General features: G+C 39.4%; 1 protein-coding gene across 10 annotated transcripts in view; it reads left to right on the top strand.

The window, feature by feature from the left end:
* RNF170 (ring finger protein 170) overlaps positions 1-13,817 on the top strand; it is a 40,298-nt gene extending 26,481 nt beyond the window's left edge. For 8 of the 10 annotated variants that reach the window (XM_058827032.1, XM_058827035.1, XM_058827027.1 and 5 more), the window contains 5 exons: positions 3,188-3,263; positions 5,348-5,459; positions 6,424-6,497; positions 8,391-8,495; positions 10,215-13,817. In XM_058827032.1, the coding sequence (XP_058683015.1) occupies positions 3,188-3,263; positions 5,348-5,459; positions 6,424-6,497; positions 8,391-8,495; positions 10,215-10,484 (637 nt within the window). In that variant the 3' untranslated portion in view covers positions 10,485-13,817. The remainder of the gene's footprint in view (positions 1-3,187; positions 3,264-5,347; positions 5,460-6,423; positions 6,498-8,390; positions 8,496-10,214) is intronic. The other 2 variants (XM_058827026.1, XM_058827033.1) reach the window with 1 other exon arrangement.
* Positions 13,818-24,445: the final 10,628 nt, after the last annotated feature.

The raw sequence follows: 24,445 nt of genomic DNA, 5'->3' as shown, positions 1-24,445 counted from the left end.
TTGTTGACATCAAAATCTGCACAGTATACTAGAAAATCTGTATGGTACAAAAATTATAGTACTTTTAATTTATTTAGCACTGAGGGGGAAGTGAGGGAGAAAAAGAGTATTTTCTTTTTCTTCTCTAGTTACCTTGGACAGTACAGTAGTCATTGTGTTCCTTATATGGTGTTCATTACCCCAGTTTTTTCTTTGCCTTTCATGCTTCTGTGTCAACAGAACTGAAATACTTGGGTAGGTACAGATCACGGGTAAGTAAACAGGAAAGAAAGCGTATGGTAAGAATAGTTGCTGGGGCTGAATAAAAAGGGAAATGAGGAACAAGGAGTGTGTGTTGCAGTAGATTTTAGGGGGCAGAAGCAGAATATGGAGAAAATTTAAGGGATTTAGTTGTACTTGTTTCCATTTGAAAGAAATCAGTGAAGCATCACATCAAGGCTTCATTCATGCTTCTGGCGGAGAAACTTACAAGCCATAATTAAGACATGTAACAAGTTGCAAATTTGTAGTTCAAGCACTATACCTTTGTAAAGCCTGTATGCTTTTGAGTTATAAATTCTGATGAAATGAAGCCAGATTTTTTCCATCATCTTTTAAATTGGTGAATAGGTTGTCACCTTACAAATGAGATTGTGAAAATTCAGTGCATTAAACAAATTAAAGGAAGCCTGACCCTTTAATTCCCTACAAGAGATTTGTCCCAGATGACTTACCTGTTCCATGTTTGCGGGTCTACAGGTTTAGATCTTTTTAATCTTATTTTTCTATCCATCATATAGTTTGATTATAAGATCAAGTCACTATTTTCAGAAGTGAGATCTTAGTCCTTGGAAATTAACATTGTCCATCACTGCACAATAATGCACCAGTCTCCTTAAGTACTGTTCCTCTCTTTCCTTGTGTGAGATTGCACAATCTGCATGAGTAGGCCGTCTTCTTCCTTCCAATAATAATAGTTTGATGGGGCCCTCTGTGGTATATAATACAATTTTTTCATATCATGGGGCCTTTTTCATCAAGTTTTGGTGTGCTAGCGGTCAGAAAGAGGGGAAATAAAAGGCCTTTGCATATAACTTTATTTCTTTCTGTCTTGTGTTTGATAATGCCCTTAATTACATGGCACCATATTGGTTTTCATTTATTTCAGTTATCTTCTCACAATAATTGCATGACAGAATTTATGAATTTGGTATGTCTTGAGCTTTGCCTGTCCCTTCCTGAACACTGCATGGTTTTTCAGCTACCTCACCACCATCTTATGCATAAGTGACAGTACACACTGTACCTCTGCAGCTCTACAAATGCTCTCATGATTTTGGCATAGTATGTGAAGACAGGGTGAGGTCATAAAATGAACACTTGCAGTAGCAAATTTACAATTAGTTGTTTATGGAGAAATCAGAATAAACTGTCTTACAATTCACACCTTCCACTTGTGTGAATCAAATTGATCTTCAAGATATATCAAACATTGTGGCAAACTGAATATGTGAAATATGTTCATTTTGTAGCATCTAAACAGAAAAAGACTTCTATACATATAAAATGTATGACAGCCAACATCCACAAAATCTGATTCATGGAGACCAAAGGAGCGTAAGAATATACCTGTAATACAGGTTTTCCATCATATAACTTTCATATGTCACCCACATTAATATTAAATAAAATTTCTTTAGCCATGTAAATATTAGCATGAAAAATATGGGACTTATCTGCTTCTCTTTGAAGAAAGAATGAAGCATACAAAATTTTAACTATAGCAATAATGCAATATTATGATTATGACTATTATTATTATTATTATTATTATTATTATTATTATTATTATTATTATTATTATTATTATTATTATTATTATTATTCCCACATTAACTGAAGGAAAATATTGCAGAAGCTTTTAGAAGCATTGAGGAAATTACATAATACAACAGCAACCACAAAATGTCCTAAAAGTTCAGCCAGTCCAGCCCTGATCTCGGACAGAGGATCAGCTTACCTCAATATCCCTGGAAGCATTGCAACCTGTTTTTTGAATTAACTTTTAGTCAGGGATGGATCAAAATAGCCTGAGGTAATCTTGTCTGATTTTGTACACTATATGCAGTTAGAAATGTGTTTCCACAGGCCTTAGATAATTGTGGGAAATAAGTGCTCATATTTATAGAATGAAAGACTTACCCTGTCTTGTTTTCATTCCATGAACAGTCTTCTATATAAACTGACATTTCTTAAGTCTTTCTCTAATGTTTAAAAAATGTAGGCAGTAGTTCTTATTGTCTTCTGAACTTCGTCCAACTTCTCTATATGTTTCTGTGCATTTAGCCCAAAATGGAGAACAGAATCCAGCTGAAACCTCAGGAGTGCTAAGCAGACTGTATCATCATTGAAATCCATATGAGTTAATAAAGCATAAAAATTCAAATTTCTAATATGCTGTTGGTTCATATTTGTTGTAAGTCAACACCTCTGATTGTTGTAATTTTTAATTTCAATTCTGTCCCATTGTGCTTTTGAACTTCAAATTTTTAATATATCCATCCTTCTTTTTTCAGTGTGTCCCTTCCCAATGATTCCTCTTAGCATATCTAACCTGCAATTTGCTTGCCTGTAGGATCTTGCTTTTTTTTAAAAAGAGTGATTTTAAAAGAGTGGTTTCTTTTTATATCCAGTCTGCTGATAGTTACATAAATTCAATATTCTAAATGTAAGTTTGTCTACCCTTTCTTATGCAAATGTCATGTAGCAGATAAAACTGAAGTAATTAGGAGGTTGCAACTCTATGACTTAGGCAGTGAGTGAAAAACTAGTAATGTAAGTAGACCAACAAATAAGATACTAGCAGTGGAGACAAAAATGAAAAATATTTCTGCATGTTTAATAAAAAAGCTTTCAAGCAACTTTATTTTTTGTAGGTTCATGGCTTAATTTTTTCTCAAAATCTGGTTTTAACATGATTTAATGATTGATTATGGAGTCACTGAAAAATCTTGCCGTTGTATAGCTTTAAGTGTCCAAACTAACTTTAGGCTCCAGAATAAATACCTGTTTCCTTAATTATTTGTGTACTTCCTTTAAAATCCTTTATAGCAGGAAAGAATTTTTTGGCCTTTGTTCAAGTTTCATATTTGTTTCAGTGAGTTATTTTTCGGTGTTACAAGTCACTTGTATTTATTTCCTTTCACAGAAATGAACATCAGAACATACATCCAGAAAATCAAGAGCTAGTGCGAGCTCTTCGTCAACAGCTTCAAACTGATCAGGTACTGTACTAAGTGTTGGCATCATTCAGCTGTCTGATGTGGGGTACTGAAGGCTTCTCTGAGGTTCTGGAAGAAGATGATCTTGAAAGTTGCAGGAGTTTACTTACTGTACAGAGGCATCCTTGAAACCCATCAAGTAATGAGATAATGTAGCTTTTTTTAAGGGATGCATTAAGTAATTAAAAGTAAATTTTGGCTGGCTTTTCCAACTTTCCAAATAAGTTTTTGCCACAAGGTGGAGTATGTTAGATTATGCTGTGTGCTTCCTGGAATGTTCTTTGGAATTTAGGGGTAAATGAAAGGAAATCTGGAGTACTGTTTGCTGAGACAGGACAGGGGTTAGATGTTTAGACTGATAAACCATGTGTAGCAGAACAATGGCACAGCAACAAGAGCCAGGCTACAGAGTGGAACTTTTTAGCAAAGCCTTTAGTCACAGGACAGAGAGTAGTGGTTTTAAACCTAAAGAAGCTAGGTTGAGATGGGACATAAGGAAGAAATCCTTTACAGTGAGGGTGACGAAGCACCGGAAGAGGCTGCCCAGAGAAGTTATGGATGCCCCATCCCTAGAAATGTTCAAGGCAGGGTTGGATGAGGCTCTGAGCAGCCTGGTCTAGTGGAAGGTGTCCCTACCTATGACAGGACAGTTGGAACTTAGTGATCTTTAAAGGCCCTTCCAGCTCAGACAATTCAATGATTCTATGGCTGCATCCAGTTTGGACATGTAGCATCTGAGCAATACTTTTGGAGAATATTGAGAACAGTCTTTCATTGTGATACTTTTTTGTCAAATTTCAACAGGGATTTTGATAATATTTCTAGGTTTCAAAGAGACATGAGCAGTTGATGTTTGCTAGAAAGATTTTTATTGTATAAAAGCATCAGTCTCAAAAGCAAAAGGTTTAGAAAATTAAAATATTTGCTAAAAGTTTTTGGCATAAAGTCCCGAGTTCTGAGCAGCAGCACCTCTCTGGTATAAGGTCCCAATGTTCAGGGTAGCAGCTTCTCAGCATGGAGTTATGTTGTCTTGGGCAAAAACAGCTGGTGGTGATGATGATGGTGCTGCTGTTCTTCTTCGGATGTTCGTTTTTTTCTGTTGGTCGTTCTTCTCTGATCCCCAATACAGAGGATTAAATTCATAAATCATCTAATCAGCTAAAAACACACTTCTAAAACAATACTTTCTACACAAATTTGAATTTAATTCTAACATGCGAAAGCAATGTTCTCTTTACCTAAATTTTATCTGTTTTATCAAGGTATTATCTATTTATGTGAGTAATTCTATCTGTTCTTATCTAAGAATGCAAACTGTATTTTCATTATTATTTTCATTATGTCTAGAGCTAACTTGAATTTGTGAATTTGAATTTGTGAAGGGTATTATCACCAAACTTTAAACCGGGTAATAAGGCTTTTCACTAGCTAACACAGACACTTAAGGTGTTTAAGCTATACTAAAACTTGTTTAAAACTAAAACTTACCCTTTTACTCTATATCTTAACATATTTTAATTATTTTCTCTCTCTGAGGAGCTCAGAGAGGCTTTTATTTTGGGTTCTAATACTTCCTGAAATAACAACAGTGCATATTTATGTAGAAGACAAATATGGCAAAATGGGGAAAAAAACTGTTTCATGACTGACATACACAAGACAATATCTATGTGTGGGCTTGGAAACTCTAAATGCTGGTAACCAACACAGTTCAGTTACTTGGCTCTGGACAGAACAACTCAGGATAAGTAAGTAACAATATAGATCCGAGTTTGTTATTCATGCTCCAGTGTATCTAACCTGACTCAGTGTGAAGGACCAAGGAGGTTCTTTGTGGTCTTTAATTGATTTGAAGCACACATTTAACAGAGGAAGGGAAAATAATGGTCCTATCACAAGAACTTGCTTATTGAATCAATGAATTTATGTTTGATTTTTACATTTAAATATATTTCTCATTTCACATAGTTCTGCATTTGACAGTTTGACTTAGAGTGAATGCATACCAATATAATATTATTTTTTATAACTCAGTAGACTTACATAAAATGGTATCTCTAACACTCTGCATTTTCCTGCTGTTCCAGCAGGATGCTTCTGCTGGTGACCGGCATCGCTTCTATACAGATATGTCGTGTCCTGTCTGTTTGCAACAGGCTACATTCCCTATAGAAACAAACTGTGGACATCTCTTCTGTGGTAAGCAAGAAAACCTCCCAGTATCCTAGATGAAACTAGAACAGAAATACAAACTTTTGGCACTAGCTCGGGCATCCTAATTCCAAGCTTTAACTATTTATCATTGTGTCTGCAAAAGAAATATTTTTTTTAGAAATAATCGAGAAAATACATTTATGAATAAACAGTCACTTTAAGAGTGTGCTTCACTGTTTTCTGTGCTATCTGGAATTAAACTGGTTAATTTTAAAATGCCAAAGAGTAAATTTGTTTCTAGTTTAGTAAAAACCTGAAGAGGTTGAAGAATACTTGGAAATGTACCATTTAAAAAAAGATGGTTTAGAAAGAATAAAGTATTCTTTATCTCACAGAACATTTTTATCTTGAAAGTCCTGCAGAATTATGAGTAAGTGCACAGTTGATTAAAGTGTTTGGTTTTGTGTTTTTTTGAGGCTATGTTTATATATGGACACCCTACGTAGCATTTTGCTTCCTCTCCTTCAGGTTCCTAGTAGGATTTCACTGCGTTCATCTAGTTCTGTGAAGTATATAGTTACAGTTATACCATGCCTAGTTGTTTAAATGAAAAAATAAGCAAGTTTGGAAAAAACAGATAAAATACTCACATTTTTATAGTTTTCTTCATCTATTGAAACTGACGATGATAAAACCAAGTTTTTAGGATAAATTTTACGTTTCTTGACATTTTTGTCACTTCTAAATTTTAAACTGGTAAAAATTTTAATTATTTTCTTCTTCACATAATGATTAAAAATCTTTGTTTTCAGGAAATAATGCCTTAAAATTACTGATTCAGTTGAACCTATTCAGGATTTTTCTCATTAATAGCATTGAATTTGAACATGTTAGTTCTTAGTATCTTCAGTGAATGCTGTTTACAAAATTAAATCCAGTATAACATATTATTTCAGGTGATGTGTTTTTCATCTCAGGAGTTTAAATGTGTATACCTTACCTTCACCAGGTTCCTGCATTATTGCCTACTGGAGGTATGGCTCATGGCTGGGTGCCATCCGCTGCCCAATCTGCAGACAGACGGTAATACTTTAAGTCATCATGGACCTGTCAGTTTGACTGTCTAGAATTGCCTGCCACAAGACACTTAGATGTGAGCTGCAGTAATGAGGCTGGCAGATAAAGAAGTCTGAGAAGGTGAAAGGATATATAGGACAGATTAAGAAGTCTGAGAAACTGAAAGAATATAGAAGTATGTGTGAGACAGGAATGGTGGACATTCAGTTTTTCCAAACTTCTTGCTTTGACAAATGACTCAAAAGATGCAGATTGTTTCTGCAACTCTAATGTAAGTGAACTGCACTGATAACTCAGCTATTTTTCTGTAAAGAGCATATGAAAACAGAAAATAGTGAGATTTTAACTTTGATTGTTTCATGGTTTCTGTTCAGGATGTTAACTTCTTTTTCCAGAACTTGCATCTGAAAGGCCTGGTTGTGATAGACTGCCAGTAGCAGCACACTACTGATTCCTGAGAAATACCATCTCTCTTCCCTCTGTCCCTACCAAAAGACCTATCTGTTTCTTATTTTGGGCCTATTTTTAACTTGTATGTATTATTAATTTTGTCTTTGTAAAGCAAGTATTAGCTTACTACCTACGCAACTTACACTGTCAATTTGAAATATGTTCCTGCAACGCATTAAGGCTTAGGATCTGTGAGTCTGATAGTATATGATTGAAAAAAAGCACATCTTTATTTTAACAGTGCACAAACTACAGATCTAGCAACTTCTAATGAATTATGTTACTCATGCCCTTGCTCCTCCATTATATCCTGCTTTGATTGTGTTTATCAGCAGGACAAATGACTGTAAGAAGACAGTTGAAGGAGAGAAAAATAGATATGACTGGAGGAAGAATTAGTAGGTTTAGAGTGTAGCCAGTGAGGAAAAAGACACAAATAGTGAAGGTGGGGAAGTTGGAAAAGGGGAAAATAAGTGATTTTTTAATTGGCTTTCCTTATTTATATTTTCATTTACCTTCCTCTGAGTAACAGGTGTATTAGGTGGCACTGTTTGCATGGTTATGTATTCATTCTCACCCTGGTTTGTAAATGGGGAAGGGAAAGATGTACACATGAATATGAGTCATACAAGAGGTTTGTGGCAGGACCAGAAGTTGAATGAAGATCTGCTCATGCTCTCATTTCTAAATGTGACTGCCACACAGATTTATATTTAGTTGCCAAGTATAGAGGAAGCTTCTGAAGACTGTAGTAATTTCAAGCACTATGCCTTCCCTGTTTCCTATGATAATCTGCATTTTATACCTGTGCATTGCTTCAAAAAGAAGTCTCAAGTTTTCAGCAACTTCTATGCAGAAAGATAACATACATAAGGTCATATTCACATTTATCTTATTTCTCTATGTTTGTGTGAAACTTAACCTAAGAACAGAGCAAAATTATCTGTCCTTATAAAAGACCTGAAGGTTAATACCTTCTTCTGGTAATTCATCTCGGTATGAAGAGCCATATGCAAAACTGAGTTTTGCTGCATGTTTGTTGTCATGAAATGCAGTTCTAAATATAGTAAAAGAAAGGCCTCATTGATTGCTTTACTTGATTTTCAATTTAAGAAATAAAATTAGATTAATTTGGTAAATTAACTTAGTTCTCCAAATCATCTGTCCCACTTATGAAACATAAAGCACTATGGTGTTTAGAAAAAACCATAAGCCTCTCTTAAAAGGAAGGTTATTTTTCACTTTTTTAACAATCTCTTTTGAAATTATTATTCTGTAAGGAGCTGCAAGCAATTAATTAGTTAAAATTTAATAGCAGTATCCATGCTAGTAATTTTCAGTTTATTCTCCTATTAACTGTTCAACTAAACCAAAGTTTTTTCTATGTAGATAACTGAAGATGACTGTTTCACAGTTGCATGCTTAACATAATCTCCCTGCTGTGCCTAGGTAACACTGTTCTTACCACTCTTTGGTGAAGATCAGCAGGGTGCAGCCCAAGTGTTTCAAGATGTTAATGATTACAATCGAAGATTCTCAGGACAGCCCAGATCCGTAAGTTTTGTGTAAATTTGGGTGTAAGTCAGTGATGTCAGGAGAGTTTGAGAGCAATTTTTTTGTGGTTTTGTTTTTTCCCCCTTCTTTCTTTTTTTCTTTCCCTGGAACGTGGATTTTCTCTTCCTGATACACAGGACGTAGACAACTTTCCTTTAGGAAATTTATGGTGAAATGGTTAGACACAAGAAACCCAAGACCTCAAAATTATTCATTTGTCATTTATGAAAATTTACAGAAACTCGATTTTTTTTGTTGTGAGTGAGAGTCTAGTAAGTCTTGAGTTTTCTCAAGTGTTCATGTGTTAAGTTGGTTTTTAGATACGAGTCATTATTTTGAAAGGATCAGTAATTAGTCAGTAAAAATACTTAATTAAATATATGACCTGCAAGGAAGAATATTTGCTTCATTGATCTCTTTACACTGATTAGAAGAATCTGAAGTTCTGCTCTGTGCATTTCTCCTCAGACAGCTATATGCTGTCTGCATTTTTATCATGTTTCCCCTAGATTATATTACAGTCTTTATTCTCCTCTATGAGTAAAGAAAAACAATTTTTTTTTTCTGTAAATAAGAGGGGTGGTCAAAGTTCTGAAAACGTTAGAAAGTCAGCCTTGCGTGCCTGTCTCCTTTGTGCATGTCCTGTTTCACAAGGTGAAGTGCACACACATGCATACTAGTAACCTCCCTGCTTCTCTTCATTTTTAATGGGATTTGAATATAGCAAGAAGACATTAGCAAGAAAAATCTACAGTACAAAGAGACAGAAGAGGGAAGGGTATTTTTCTAAACCACAAAATGTATGGGTTTTATCCAGAAGAGATTGAACCTACTTTTCAAGCTCTATTAGACCTCTCTGCGAGCTGTGTCTAGTCCCCAGTAACCTGTCTGAGGTCATGCCAGAAATCTGCATTAAAACCCTAATTAGACTAGATAAATTGTCTTTGATTTATACAGTGTTACCACATACAAAATGTCTTTCTCAAAAACTTTTTCAGCCATGGCAATAACTCATTTTAATGGAGTTTAATGGCTCTATGTAGAACTGTGTAGCATAAAAGGGAACCAATATAAAATAAGTTTTAAAGTTCACCCCTCCCTACTCGTCACAGCAAAACCTGAATATTTTCTATTGAGTAGTCTCTTGCTAAACTGGCAGAATCATAGTAGCAAAATGGAAAGGAGCCAGGAATAGATTAATTTAAAAGTTCTTTAATTTACTTTGAAGCATCATCCATCCTTTGGAAACTTGTGTGAGTCACTGGTTGTACACCAGGAGAGGGGCTATTGTGTTCCTGAAAAACTCTGACCTATTCTACTTTATCTATTGGGGTTTTTCTTGCAATCCTTGTTTGTCTTGCATTCTGATCAATACTTCACTCCAGTTAACCTGTTTGCTGTTTCTCACTTTCCCAGTCATTTGTTTTCCTCTAGTATTCATTGCTTTTCCTTCATAATAGATGCCAGTGTATTTTCTAGTGATGTATATTAAATGTGGTTTTCATTGTAGAATAACACAGTTTGACTGTTTCTTGAAAACATAGGTATTCTAAATCTGATATTCTACCCAGTAAAACTGAACTCATTAACTCTTCCCAGATTTTGTTCTAATTCCTATAAATTAACAGATTCTAAGATGTGATGTAGTAGTAGAAACTTCAGTTTAGCATGGATGAGTTGCTAAAGCAAAATAGTAACTTTTGGGTTCTTTCTTTATAGATTATGGAAAGAATTATGGATCTCCCCACTTTATTGCGACATGCTTTCAGGGAGATGTTTTCTGTAGGGGGCCTCTTCTGGATGTTTCGCATCAGAATATTCCTCTGCTTGATTGGAGCCTTGCTGTACCTGGCTTCACCTCTGGATTTTCTTCCTGAAGCTCTGTTTGGAATTCTGGGGTTCTTGGATGATTTCTTTGTCATTTTTCTTCTGTTGATATATATCTCTATCATGTACAGAGAAGTGGTAACACAGCGTCTAAATAGATGAAATGGACAAAAGTGACTCAAAAGCAGAGTCAGTTGTGGAATGTTTTAAAAAGAAAACTATAACATAAGTATGATATAGCAAGGTGCCTGTGTATGATTTCAGTAGTAACAATTTCGTAGCTGGTTATGTTATACAAACATAAAGGGTTAGTATATGGTGATGCTTAACTGGAATCTTTAATTTGTGCATTACATATGCTTCATAAGGATGAGGATAGTTTCATAATGTTGTAATAAACCACCTTCATCTACTTCCACCTGATGAACAACTGTGTGTAATCAAAGCAGGAAAGATTTTATTTGGTTTGTTGTGGTTTGTGAAAAAGGAGTTCCAGCAAAGTGCTTCAAACAATAAGCCTGGTTGTGTGATCTAGATGTGTAAGAAAATTCAGAAATTCTTCACAGTACAGTTATCATGGCTAAATTGTTTGATATCTTCCTGTTGTGGGCTAGAGTTTTTTGAAATAAAAGTAGCTTTGTTTGTCTCTGTGGAAGAAGAAACCCAAGGACCATGTTAGAATTATCACCCTGCAGTTTGCTGTTGTCCACATGCTTCAGAAAAATAAGGATAAGACCTTGGTATTGTTCGAACTGCACTATGTACAGTTGCATGCAATTTGTATAATTTTCTTTTTATATTTGGGAATATACACACAGTGTCTGCTCTACATTGAGAAACCAGTATTATGCACGTCACACTTGTTAGTGCTCTATTTTCTTAAGTGAGAGCATGGTTTTTTTCTTCAGACTTTTTTATTTGGTAAGTATGTATCTTAGAAGCAGAGGTTTTGTGCTGCTTGGGGTCAGTGCAAAATGTCTCTGAAATGCAGCTTTGCATTTCTGTGTATGCATTAAAATATTTGACCAATTGGAGAGGACACTCAAATTCCAAATAGCGGTTGAAAAAAAGAAGTCAGAACTGTATGTTTACACTACATGCACATGTATGTGTACAGTGTAGATGTTTAGCCAAATGTACATTCTGCAATATATGTGTACTAAACAACATAGATATTGAGGTGATTTTCTGTTGGAGTTTTCTTGTTTGATTGGTTGTTTGATTTGGATGTTGATAGAAGGGGTTCTGAATTACTTTGAAAAATAGTCTGTGATAAGGGACCACAAAAAAATCTTGAAAGTGTTTTCAAAAATACCTAGGTATTAATTATCCTTAAAGCTGATTTCTTTTTCATTTTGAATCTGAGCATAGGCTATCATAACTATACAAGTAAATTGAAAATGCTTTCATTTTGAGCAATGATTGCCACTATAAAGGTCCAGGATATGACAGATCATTGTACTTTTCAGCTGGAGGAATGATAATTGCAATTTAACATCCTGAGTACTTGAAAGACAGTGAATTAACAGGTGATTCTTTGTGTGTTTACATATATAGATGAGACTTACAATGAAAGGGACCTTTTCACTGCTTTTGTATTTTCCCCTTGCAGGTGTCTTTCCACAGCTTCTAGCACTTAGGCACGTGCAGGAAGATGATAGAGCTGAAACCTCAGGGGTCAGTTATTGAGGGTGCAGATTTTCCTTCAGTGTCAGTGCTCTAAATGGCATTGGTTTAAAACTAAATTCACTGATTCTTCATTTGAAAATTAAGTTTTGGAAATCCAAGGACATTTTACAAATTAACTGGAAAGCTAAACTTTTCTTTGTTGCTGTCTATTAGAGATAGGCAAGAAAAGAAAATAAAAGGGAAGTGAAGCAAGGTTTGGAGGAAGAGCACTAGAGAGAAAATTACATTTTTGGAAGCACATGCTAACTAACTTTCTTAAGCATCTTGGTTGAGCTTTTCCCTTTGTGTTGGCATTGCTTACGTATGGTGATGTTTTAGTGGCTACCTCAGTCAAAACTCTTTAATGTATTATTCAGTAAGAATGAGATATTCATAAGCTGTTAGGTGCATTTACAAAGCAAGGCAGTAGTTTAAGATGTTATGTAAGACAGGATTTCACAGTTTTGCTCTAAGTATTGTTTTCAGTTTGGGGATTTTCTTTCCCAACAAATCTGGCTGAAAACAAACCCAAAAAATTCTTTTTCCATTGAGTAAATTTAACACCCTCTTTTCTCCTGGAGTTTAAATTGTAGGTCTGCTTAGGGAACAGTGTAATCAGAGTTTTTTCATGGAATTTGTTGATCTAGTACCTCATCCATACTTTTATGCTATGATTATGATTTTCCCATGACTCTCTAAATCCAGAATGGATATAAATGCACATGAAGCTGCTTACTGATTGGTTTTCTTTGAATTTCTCAATTCCGCATGCTACTGTGAAGTTCATGTGGAAATTCCCTATCCCATCCAAGGGGATCCTGTGTGTCTGAAATCATACACAAACCACATCTGAAAGACTATATGAAGTTTCCCCATGCTCTTTTTCTTCAGTACATATCTGATGGCCAGAAGGGTTTCACTCAGAGGCTTTTGCTTACTTTTGAATATTGAATAGCATTGTAATCTTAAATTCAGCACATTAAATGCTTGACAGAATAAGGACTGTTCTTTTCAGCGATATGCGTGTTTGCTTGTGGATATTCTTTTTTGGTCCTGCAAACCAATGATAAACAGTATTATGACTTGTTCAGGTCTTTTTGTGTAATGTGAAGCTGCCTCTGTCCTGCAGTGTCTGGCTGCTGCTCCTTTCCACAAATCTGAAATAGCTATGAATTAGCTATCTTGGGTACTTAGCTTGAGTTTAACCTAAGCTCTAGAGCTCCCAAGAAGCTGGAGATTAAAATATGAGCATGTAGTATTCCTGAACTTTGTGCTGTCAAGTTGTTCTGGCAGCAGTGTGAAAGGTAAGGGTTAGGGCTGAACAGTGGCTTTAGGATGTAAAGGAAATATGTGATGCTGTGTGCAGAGTGACTGCAAACATGGCTGTGGTTTTGTCTCCTGAGGTGGGGTGGGTGTGTCACTAAGGGGGGAAAATTTTAAAAAGGAAAACTATGGCAGGAAGATGTAGGGAGCTAAAACACAGTTCTTGAAAGATCACATGGGCACCAAAAACTATGTGAATTATTTGATTGTTCTAGCAATATAAAAAAAGAGGAAAACAAAAATTATATTTAATAGCTCTTAAAAAATAACTTGTAGCATCTTGAGGCCTAATGATCATCGCTGTATAGAGCGATCCATTTCTGTGCTGTTTGTCTGCCACACCATTGATGTCTGTGACAATCAGGCACAATGTGTGGTTTGGGGATACAATTTTGCCGTAAGTTTCATAGAACTGTAGCAGTATGTTACACTAGATTTTTAAGACAAAAAAATTTAAAACTACTTGTTGTTACTTTTAATGATAATAAATTGCTGTTAAAGAGATTCTCTTTGATTATTTTATTTTATTGTATATCTAGATGCAATATTGTTTTATTTTCCCTTTTCCACTTCCATGCATTAAAGTTGTGGCATCCCATCCTTGAGGGGAAGGCAGTAGACAAGATTTGCAGGTGCTCATGGTCAAAAGAAACGACAAAAGTCAGAGGGTCCACAAGAACTCACAAAGTTCTATTAGTAAATTGCATACTTGGCATGGAAATTGGTATAAGTTAGGACCTGATCTCCTCTGTGAAGACATGGCAATGGGTTTTGAACAGCGGGGTAGGGTGAAATGGGAGAGAGAAAGGCAGAAATAAATTAAAGAGGGGGAGAGAGAAAGAAGGAGAGAGGGAAAGAGAGATCACCGGTCCTAGCTCCAGCATTGATCCAGCAGGGGTATCCTGGGAATGCCCACACATGTGGGCTTGCTTGGAATAAATAAATAAATAAAATAAATCTACCCATCCTGAAGATAAGTTTCTCGCTTTCCATGCAGATTAGCAATCCTGTGCAGTCCATTCCTCTAGACCTTTCTGGAAATGGGTTGGAAGGCTTTGGGCATCTCTGATGGTCTTGATCCCCTCTTAGAGTCCATGCCCACTTCTCAGCCTCATCCCTGCACTTGTGCTGTGTTGTGCTCATCTCCAGGAGCCAGAACAAGGACATTTGTCCCAGAAATACGTGGGTACAGAGGAGCCCGCTGGGCCCGAGATACTGGCCCTCCCCTGGAGAGGAGATACTTCTCTGTAAGAGCGACACAATGTTGCTCCCAGGGGTCTTTGAGTTAGTTATGTTAAACTGTTGTGTTTCATTGGTGTTCCCCCCTGCTGTCCCACCCCGATACAGGTATCTCGGGCTTCCCCCCGCCCCTCTCCTTCCCCATAAATATCCCGGGTTTTCCTCTGTTCGGGAGATTCGCTGTTACCGGCACCCTTTGCCGAAGCTTTGCCTGAATAAAGGCTTGTGCCTCGGTGGAACGCTGGACCAGCTGTCTCGTCCCTGCTTCCCGTGTTGCCTGCCCGCCGCTGCTGCCGAGCTGAGCTGAGCTGAAATCACTATACTATTACTGAGCTGAGCTGGAATCACTCGACTGCTCGAAGCTGCTCGCATGCGCTTCGGGCCAGCCTTTCTCAAGGCTGCTTCTGGAGAAGTTGCGGTGCTCCGGGCTTTCCGCCGCCGCCGCAGAAATGTGCTGTCCTGCCTTACAGCCTCTTCTCCAGCCACATCCTGTGCTTTCTCAGTGTGTTATTACCAACAATTCCTGGCTGTTATCACCAACAATCTATGGCTGGCTCCACAGCTGTCTGGCTATCGGTGTTTGAGACAAGATAGCCCTCTTGTCTCCTAGGATTCTACAGGCTTTTCTGCAAAACTTTTCAAACTTTCTGCAGTTGTGATCTGTTTTTGTCATGGTGTCTGATCAGGATGTTTAGAGATAACTCAGTGTTTTTCATCTTTAAGATTGCCATAATAAAGATTACAAAATTTCTAAGATCTTAGTCCCAAAAGCGTATTGTATGCAACATTGTGATGTCCTTCCCTAAGCAGTCCGCAGTCCAACCAGTTCCATCAGATCCATGAGCACTAAGCTTTCAGGCTGATAAACCGGTACAGATGATCAGTTAGCACCTTCACATAACAATCCTCAAGCAAACAAAAGCATAAAGCCAGGTCTATGCAAATGTAAGCAAACAAAATAGTCACTGTTAAATTTACAGGAGGGATGACGATTGGGCCTGGAAGAACTGGATGTGACTTGTCTGTTCCGCAGTCCCGGGCTCTTCTTAATTCATGTCATGAAAGGGCCCTGGGCATCAGGAAGACATGATCCATTCTGCTAAGAGGCATCTGACAAATCATAGCTGGGAAGTCCAGTGCCAAGTTGGGCCAAGTCTTTTGTTAACTTTGTAACCTGCTTTGGTACACAGTTCTGGTGTTATGGAAAAATGTGCAATTGCATAATTGGTAAGATGCTATTAAATCAGTTTTAAAGGTTGATGAGGATATACTACACTTTCCCTTACACCTGATGCCCATGTGCTTGCCATGAAAAGCTCAGCTAAACACTTGAAAGTTCCTCAGCCGAGGCTGCCAAAGGACTTTTTAGGAGGTCTGTTGAACTGTTGCAGTTTTGGGTAGATTTTCCGCTTCCAGCTGTCAGCCAAACAGAAAACTACCTGTTAGTGACCCATACTGAAAGCTACATGGGCATTTATTCCATGGAGACAGAGCAGTAAGTCTTACTATCCCTGTTTCTCTGAGATGGTGTGTCCTAGTAGGTTGCCTTCTTCCCTGTTGTGTGTAGTGAGTTTTTCAACTGGGGAAGATGCTGCTGAACTTCATTCAGTCTATGTTTCACTCATCTTAGGGACCTGTAGAGGTTTAGAGGAGATACAGGTCTCGAGGTCTTGCTTCCATGTAGACAACATCATCAGACACTGTGGTAAGTAGAGGTGCTTTCTGTAAACTGGGGATTTTGTTTCCATTCAGGGCATGAGAAGCCTATCCAAATAAGAAATAATTAATACTGCAAAATCAGGAAAAAAGAGCAGGAGTTTAATTTTGTACCCTACAACTTGGATTCAGTCTCTTGCTCTGTACCGTGCTATCTTACATGTTTGTCGCCTCAGCATCCACATAAAAGTCTGTCATAGGTACATTCTGTTTGTGCCTAAGTAACCTCAGATCTTGCCATCGGGATTTCTATTGCAGCCCTCATGTCCAGTGTTAGGGCTGATGTATTGAACAGGTGAAATCAAAGGATATAGCAGGTTGCAGGGTAACAAAAAGGGTACTCCTAAAGTAAATGTCTAACTGTGTAATATACTCTCATTTGTACTCTATGGCCTTGCATGAGGACATCTGAATATCTTGTCTCTCTTTGTTTATGCTAATGCTAGATAGAAGGCACAAGAATTATGACAAGACTATAAAATGATCCAGAAATAAAGATTGAAGAAACTGGTATTTTGACTACAGGATAGACTGAGGAAGATACGAGTCTTTATGTTAAAACAGGATTGTATTTCCTGGATTAAGTATGACTGGAGAAATGCATATGGCTAGATTTGAGTGATAGCAAATGAGACTTAGACTAGAAGAAATTTGCCAAAGTGAATAGTGAGGGGATTTTGTGTTGTGGAACCTTTCCTGGGAGGCCTCTGAAGGCAGGCCAACCCCTATAGGGACTGGGTTTTGTGCAGCTAGTCTTGCCTGGTGAAAGGGCAGGACAATGAAATGGTGGCTGCTTTCAAGGCAGCTTACCTGGGCCTTGATAGATGTGAGACCAAAGAAGCTTGATCTGGCCAAGTCTTCATTGTTCATTTTGTTTCTGACACACATTATCCATATGCATCAGCTGGCAGACCTTATCAGCTTACCTTTCCCGAGGAATTTTGCTAAATAGCAGTGTTTGAAATCTGTGGCATAACAATATGGCTATGTCTTATTTCATTATTATTTACTATAATATTCCATTTTATTGGCAAAACTCCTTGTTGGTCCGATATTTTCCAAGTAGAGGACTGTTTCTCATGATTAACAGATGATTAATTGGTGGGAGAGAAGGAAAGGGGAAAGGAACATAATTGATAATATTCAGTCCATTGCTCATTGCTGGCAGGTAACTAATGGGGAACTATGGGTGTATCAGGTGTTAGTAATAGCTTGGCTAGAATATGTTTCGTGGAAACCTATTCAGCTTCACACTGCATATGTTGTGCTTCAGAGTCAAGAATTGTTTTCTACCCCTTCCCACTTTTGCCTTCATTCTGGAAACTCATTTCTCCTTTTACCATGGTGGAGATACAGCAAAACCTGAAAGTAATCCATGCTTTATACAAGGCAGTCAAGTACTACTGAGTAAACCATCTTTTTCAAGGATAGGCTTCCCATCATTCCATGGGATGTGTCCTTGCTCTCCACAGCGGAAGGTAACATTTTTGTCCTTCCTGCCTTCTTCACCATCTAGTTGCTAGGGCTTGGTGCTGTCTGATGTGGTTGCAGTTACATGTGGGCTTTAAGGAGGGACATGGTCATCAGTTTAATGCAGGTTGACCCAAAATATGCCTCATCAGTTTGCTGGTTTATGACAGTTCATGTTTTCAGCCCATCTATGGTCTTCAGCATCCAACCAACCTGACCTGAAGCTGCTCTAGTTTAATTTCTCTATTCCTTGCAGGATTTGGATGTTTTGCTCATTCCCCTCCTACTTTCTTACTGTTCTCTGTAAGGACCAAAATGAAGATCATAAAACAAGTTTTGATTAATCACTTTCTTATATACTGCAGTAGTTCACACCTTACCCCTGAATATCCCTTCCAGCCAACCCCTTAATGCTCTTGCATCTCACAGGCCATGCAACTGGAAGGAAGGTAGATATGTCTGTCATAAAAGGGCTAAATTCTTCATGCAGCAGCCTGAAGAAAACAGTTTGGTACAGCTCTGTGGTTCTGCCTCCTGTCCACACAAGGAGCTAGGCATTCTGGGCCTGCTGTCTTTTCCAAAAAAAGGCCTGAAGTCCAGCAGACTTTTCCCTTACACTTAAAACTTCCCTTAGTATTGCCTCCTGGTTTGGTAACTGCAAGTGGAGAGTGAAGCACCAGAAGAAGCAAGGCATCAGCCAAACCTCCCAGTTAGGCAGGCTGTGTCTGTGCCCGGGAGGCTGGAGAAGAGCCCACATACTAAGGAGATGCTGTGTTCAGTTTCAGTCACGTCTGGAGAGACTGGTTTTCTCTGTCACTGAGGTTGTCAGGTACAAGTCTTTTCTTGATGAAAAACAAAGCATTGCTTTGAAAATAATCTCTGTGGTGCTAACCTTTATTTACATAGAGGTATTTTGAGCCCTTGGGGTTCTTATTCTCATGGTTTCTTTCACAGCTCCCACAAGTAAAGATTGCCTCAATATGAAAAGACGAAGAGAAAACTCAGTAATAATATTGCAACTGCAAGAACCCTAGGAAAGAAACCCACCCTGTAAGACAGTTGATTAAAACCACAAGGACTGGCAACATGGTGCCAACAAAGCTACTTCTCTGGAAATCCCATTGATTTCCCATTCTGAGCTGCTGGGCAAACCCTTCCCTGGTTTCAGACTTTCACTTTTGATTCACCTTGCTAGGAAGAAACAGGTTATTGATAATAATTTTTTGCAGATGTTAGATCAGCAGCAGAATTAGCCACACTGCCCCAGCTCTGGCAGAACTTCTCCTGTCCTACCTCCTGTTCTACTGTGGGCTGCTGCCCTCATTGACTGCCTCAGTGACTCACAGGAGCACTGCAGATGCTGTGGTAGATCTGGGGCAAAGGGGTGTAGGGGTTAACTGAAACATCTCATAATCCACAATTGCTGATGTCTCATTGCCAGGAATGGCAGAGGAGGTAGGAAGATCTTTACCCTTTGAAAGAGAGAGGGAGTCAGGGGACCAGTAGCTGGCCAGGAAATCCCTAACCAACAGCCCCCAGTAAAGTATGAGGGGTAGTCAGATCAGATCGTAACAGAGGCCCCTGATGATCCTATGAGGAGTAGGAGGCAGACAAAAAGCAAGGCCAGGATCAAGTTGCAGGCTGGGCATTGGCCCTCAGCATTGGTGAGCCAATGGAGGGGAGCTGCAGCAAAAGCAAGAGGTGCCCCACTGTTCCCTCAGCACTGCAGAGCAACTTCACTATACACTGGAGAGGAAAGCCTATCCTTGGCCAGGGTTGAGATACAGGTGGCAGCTGCCCTGCTGTGAGGCAGTGAGTTGGTGGGGTTGTCCTCACCCTGTGCTCCTTCATGTTGCTGCAGGACTTTCAAATTTTTTGAGGACAAGCTGGCTTCTCAGGGTGTCTGTTGATTCTTTGAGCTGCAAATAGGGTGACCAGAGCCCATCAGGAATGAACTGCACAACCCTTTTCAGAGAAGCTTAATGTGAGCTTGCTTCTTTTCTTCTGTTGTGTTTGCTTCAGCCAGTCACTACCCAGTGATTCCTGGGTAGTGTTGATCTTGATAAAGATGATGACAACTAAGTACAGACTGCATGACCCAAGCTGTCCCTGACGCTATGGGAAGATTCAGGAATAGACACAGGACAGGTGGGGTCCTCTGGATATTACACCTATACACAGATGTCTCACCTGGCTCCTTGTAGGTATCTGCCATAGTTTCTTTTTCAGTCTGTGCTTTCAGTACATTTTCCTGAAATACTTATGCTTTGTTGGAAGGGATGTGTCCTTCAATCTCCATTGGGGTACTGCCTTAGAGCAAGCCACTTCTCCACATAGCATGTGAAAAATCACAACAGGAAGACCCTAAAGGGTTAAATTTTACCAAGTACCAAAATTTAGCTAAAATAAAATAATCCAAATGGGAAAAGGGAATCAACTTGGGGATTAGTCATTACTGAGTAGGATTTACAGAGGAGTAAAAGTAGCGTAAAAATGTAAACTAGCTTTGCATCCACCCACCATACCATGTTTGCTTGCTGAGAAACACCAAGCAAGAACGAGTAGGCACATCATCTGATATACTGCAGCTAAGGTCCATGGGTCAAAATAATCTAGCAAAAGAATGACATCTCAGACAGCAGGTGTACATGCCTGAGCTGGAAAAGGCTACTTACGAACACAGAGCACACTGGTCATTGGCCACCAAGGAGTACCACAGCCTTTGCCCAGAGCTCTGTCTGGAGATCTTGGTATTGCTCGTGGGCCATTTCCTGAGAAAGGGACGGTTGCAATCAAAAATATTTTCCAGCCAAAGCTGTACTCTAATCCTTCCTGTTGGCACCAGAAAGATCATGTACTTGCCAATGGAAAGTACTATGGCAATGAGGACAGATGTGCTCCCCATGGATGACTCTTTTCCCTCGGATATGACCTTTTGCAGTAAGGAATGCAGATTAAACCCCCTGTGCCCTAATTGCATTTTCCTGCTCTTCTCTGAAAGCCCATTCCCACTAAGCCACAGTTCCTTCCCAGCAAAAGGCAGCTTTGCACATTGCCAGTGCACAAGGTTTGACACTGTGCACAAGAATGATGATTCATTTGGCAATTTTGAGGATGGATTTCATTCCTCATTGTTCAAAGACCTTTTACTTTCTGGGCAAACATAGCCTGAAAAAGAGGTTTTAGTATCTTGGCTGCTCATGGTCTATCCTGTGTCTCTTCCCATAGTCTTAAGAAGTGCCTCTCCTTTTCTTCTGACAGCTAAATCAAACCAATCTGGCACCCTGCTTACAGCCCCAGCTTTGGGAGTCACATGAGCATGGAAAAGTCCTGGTTTACATTAACTCTCCTTCACAACAAGTCTCATATTTCCTGAAAAAAATTCAATATCAGAGACCCTATGCTTACTGCCTTATATGCCAAAAAAAGGAACATGAAGAAACCAGCTGCTGAACTCACATTTTGCTAGGTTATATATTTCTGAAGCAAGGTTATGCTTTTGTTCAATTAGCTTTTTAAGGTATGGTTTGTCAGCCCTAGTGCTTCTCTTTTCCCCCTTCCTTCCTACTACTGCCCGTTAGTCTGTTTCTTCTCCCTTTTGTCTTGCTTCCTTCCAAGCTGTGTTTTCCCCTCCCCTTTGCATGACTGGGGAAGTTTCTGCTTTCTTACTTCTATACTGTATCTACCTGCATGTTTAGTGTGACACTTCTTCGTGGGAGGTGATGGAAGGATAAGGGAGGTCCTTCCACTTAAGACCTCAACGTTGGTGCTGCAAAAGTAAAAACCATAAGCTCTAGAAAATGTGTGAAGTTTTAGATACATATTCCCCCTAATTTAAAAAATATAATTATGCCAAGCCATCTGTTGCTAATGTAAAAAAAGATGTAAATAGATGATACATAGTGTGCAGAGTGTCACATGAGTGCTCCATCTGCTACGGGGAAAGTCACGGCTCCCCAGCAACAACACTGGGTGCTGAAGTGCAATCCAGCATTTGGAGCAGCCTTAGGCTTTCCAAAGGCATAACCAGATCCAAAGGCTGACCCAAAAGAAAAACAACTCAAACGGGTGGACTGGTAGATCTCTGTATATCAGTCTTTCATCTCTGTTTTTTTGAGAAGTAGCAATAGTGGCTTCATGAAGGACAGGGTAAATTATACCTTTACATTCTTATTTCAGATTCTTTGAAAGCTCAGGGGTCATGCTCTCCTAACTCCTCTTTCCAAGGTTTACCTGGCAGACAGGAGTCTAACAAGCTGTGTCTCTCTACTTAACAACATCAGAATGTGCCCACAAATGTCAGAGTAGGGCAATGAATTAGCAGATGAAATGCAGCTCTGATGAACATGAAGTAGTTGGCATGGGGCAACAGCAATCCTTTCCATGGGTGTTTACTGATGAACTCCATGTCAGCTGTTGCCACTCAGGAAGAGACCCAAGAGCTGCTGTGAATGTTTTGGTGTGCTCAGCAGTGGTTAGAAAAGGAAATAAAAGACTGAGAATTATGAGAGAAGTAAGAAAGGTAATGTGGCAATGAGGTTGTGGACAGATGTTCTCTGGTGCATGTAGCCAGAGAATTCTCACTCTTCTTCACTGTGAGCCCTTCATCTAGTTCTGATCTCCCCATCTCAAGATGGGTGCAGTGACAGGACAGGGCAGACTCCAGGAAGCTGGAAGTAGAGCATAGTTCTCAGCCTGGACACAGCAAAGGTACTAGGATCCTTAACCTGCTAAGCAGAGAAGGTATAGTAGAGATCTTAAAAAAACAGGACTCTGATGGGAGATGTGACAGGAAAACCACTATTCACCTCTTCTGATGCCACCAGGTGTGGGTTACACCACAGGGAGTTAGCAGAGAAGTTTCAAAATTCAGAAAAAGGATGAGCTGCTTCACAAGATGCACAGTTACCCTCTGCTGACAGTACTGGTGATGCTAAGAGTTTGTTCCCCAAAGCTTCTAAACAAACCTGTGGCATGGAACCTATGGCAGTTCCATAAGAACTGAAAAGCATGGAAGCCCCAGAATAACGTTCCCCTCCAAAAGTTCCCAAATGCTTGTCAGCAGTAGATGGAGGAAGATCCTTTATCATGCCATACTCTTTTCCGAGGTGTCTGCTGCTGACAGCCAGGGAGCTGTGTCAATGGCTCCACAGTCTCACAGGCCTTGAAAAAACAGTTTTGCAGAACCTCATAATATGTTTCCAGCTTGCAACAGTTTTGGGACAAAAAGGGAGTGCAAAACAACCCTGTAGGAAGCACTGATAGGTTGAGAAAACAATCTTCATTCCCAGAGTACCATCAGCCCTTCATTTCCAGGTTTCTCATTTCACACGGGTGTGAGGTAGATGCCTTTGAAGGGCAGGCTTTTCCCCTGTGGGCACAGCCCCTACATGAAGCTCAGAGATGGAGAGAATGGCAATAACACAAAGAGCAGGGCAGGCCATGGTGGTTAGCCCCTACATTGGGGCCACCTACCCTGTGGTCTCCCCCTGCCCACAGCAGTTACTAAAGGAAGGAAACGTTATCCAGTTCAGAGATGGAATGCGAACCATTCCTCAGCAGCACAATTCAGCATTCCTCTTTCTTTTCAGGTGTTGGAGTGTATCATCCAACACCTCTTCATTTCCAAAGAGGCCAGGAGGCTTCACTTGAAGGGTAGAGTAGTACATGAGCAGTTTTTCACCTCTGATCATGAAGGTGATGTCTGACTCAACAAGGATTTTCACAGCAAAAAGATGAGCAGAAGAAACCTGAAGAGTAACCATCCAAAGTCTTCTGGGAGAGGGGCAGTGGGGTGAAAGGAGATGCCCTTGTGATCTCTGCCTTGCCAGGAGCCCAGACTCCTTGCTCCAGTGATGCTGGGGAAGACACAGTTACATCAAAACACTCACCATCTTCTGGGGCCAAGGCAGCTGTTACCACCAGGATGAAGCCTCCCCTATGCTACCAAATCTTTTGAGAAAGCAGGATACACGTGGATTTTGTAAACAGCAAAACCAGGTACAAAAAAAAAATGGGGTCACAACCTGGCACCAACCCAAACATCTGTCTGGTCCAGACAAAGCCTGAGTTTTGCTATTGCTCAGAATAAAGCATCCCAAAAAATATTTTCTGCCTTTTAAAATCTGATTCTTTGAACATTAAGGGCCTCTAATTCTGCCTTTGGTGGGAAGGGCATGACCTGCTCTTGCATCTTGCTCTTGCATCCTTATCCAGTAACAAAGGTTCCCAACTGAGTGGATAACGAAAAACCTGATGCCACAGATCCAGCAGAAGGTAAATGCAATTTATTTGACCATGCAAACTGTGAGGTTTGGAAGTTCAAGATGGAATCAGGAGCTGGTGCTAGCTTTGCCCCCCATCCCAATCTCTCCAGCCAAAGCTCAGCTTCTTCTGCAGATGTGGAGCAAGAGAGACACCACAGGAGAGCCTTTAACCTCCCTGTCCCTGCCTGGAAAGCCACTTCTCAGAGGTACAAGCCAGCAGATGAGAGGCAGGTGAGCTCAATGCTCAGAGGGCATTTAGGCACGTGCAGACTGGCTGTAACAGGCCCCCTCTTGTTTTTCATCTTTTACAACTTCTTGAGAGGCCTGAATGGCCCTGATTTTGCATTTATGTCCTTTACACTGCTGAGCAAACAAGCAGGGCCTTGTCTCCACCAGACTCCTCCACCCTTTGTTGGCTGCCTTTCAGTTATCTGCCTTAGT

The sequence above is a fragment of the Poecile atricapillus genome, chromosome Z (genome assembly GCF_030490865.1).
Source record: "Poecile atricapillus isolate bPoeAtr1 chromosome Z, bPoeAtr1.hap1, whole genome shotgun sequence".
Lineage (NCBI taxonomy): Eukaryota > Metazoa > Chordata > Aves > Passeriformes > Paridae > Poecile > Poecile atricapillus.
Note: the sequence above shows the minus strand (reverse complement) of the source record. Positions and strands in the feature narration are given on the sequence as shown.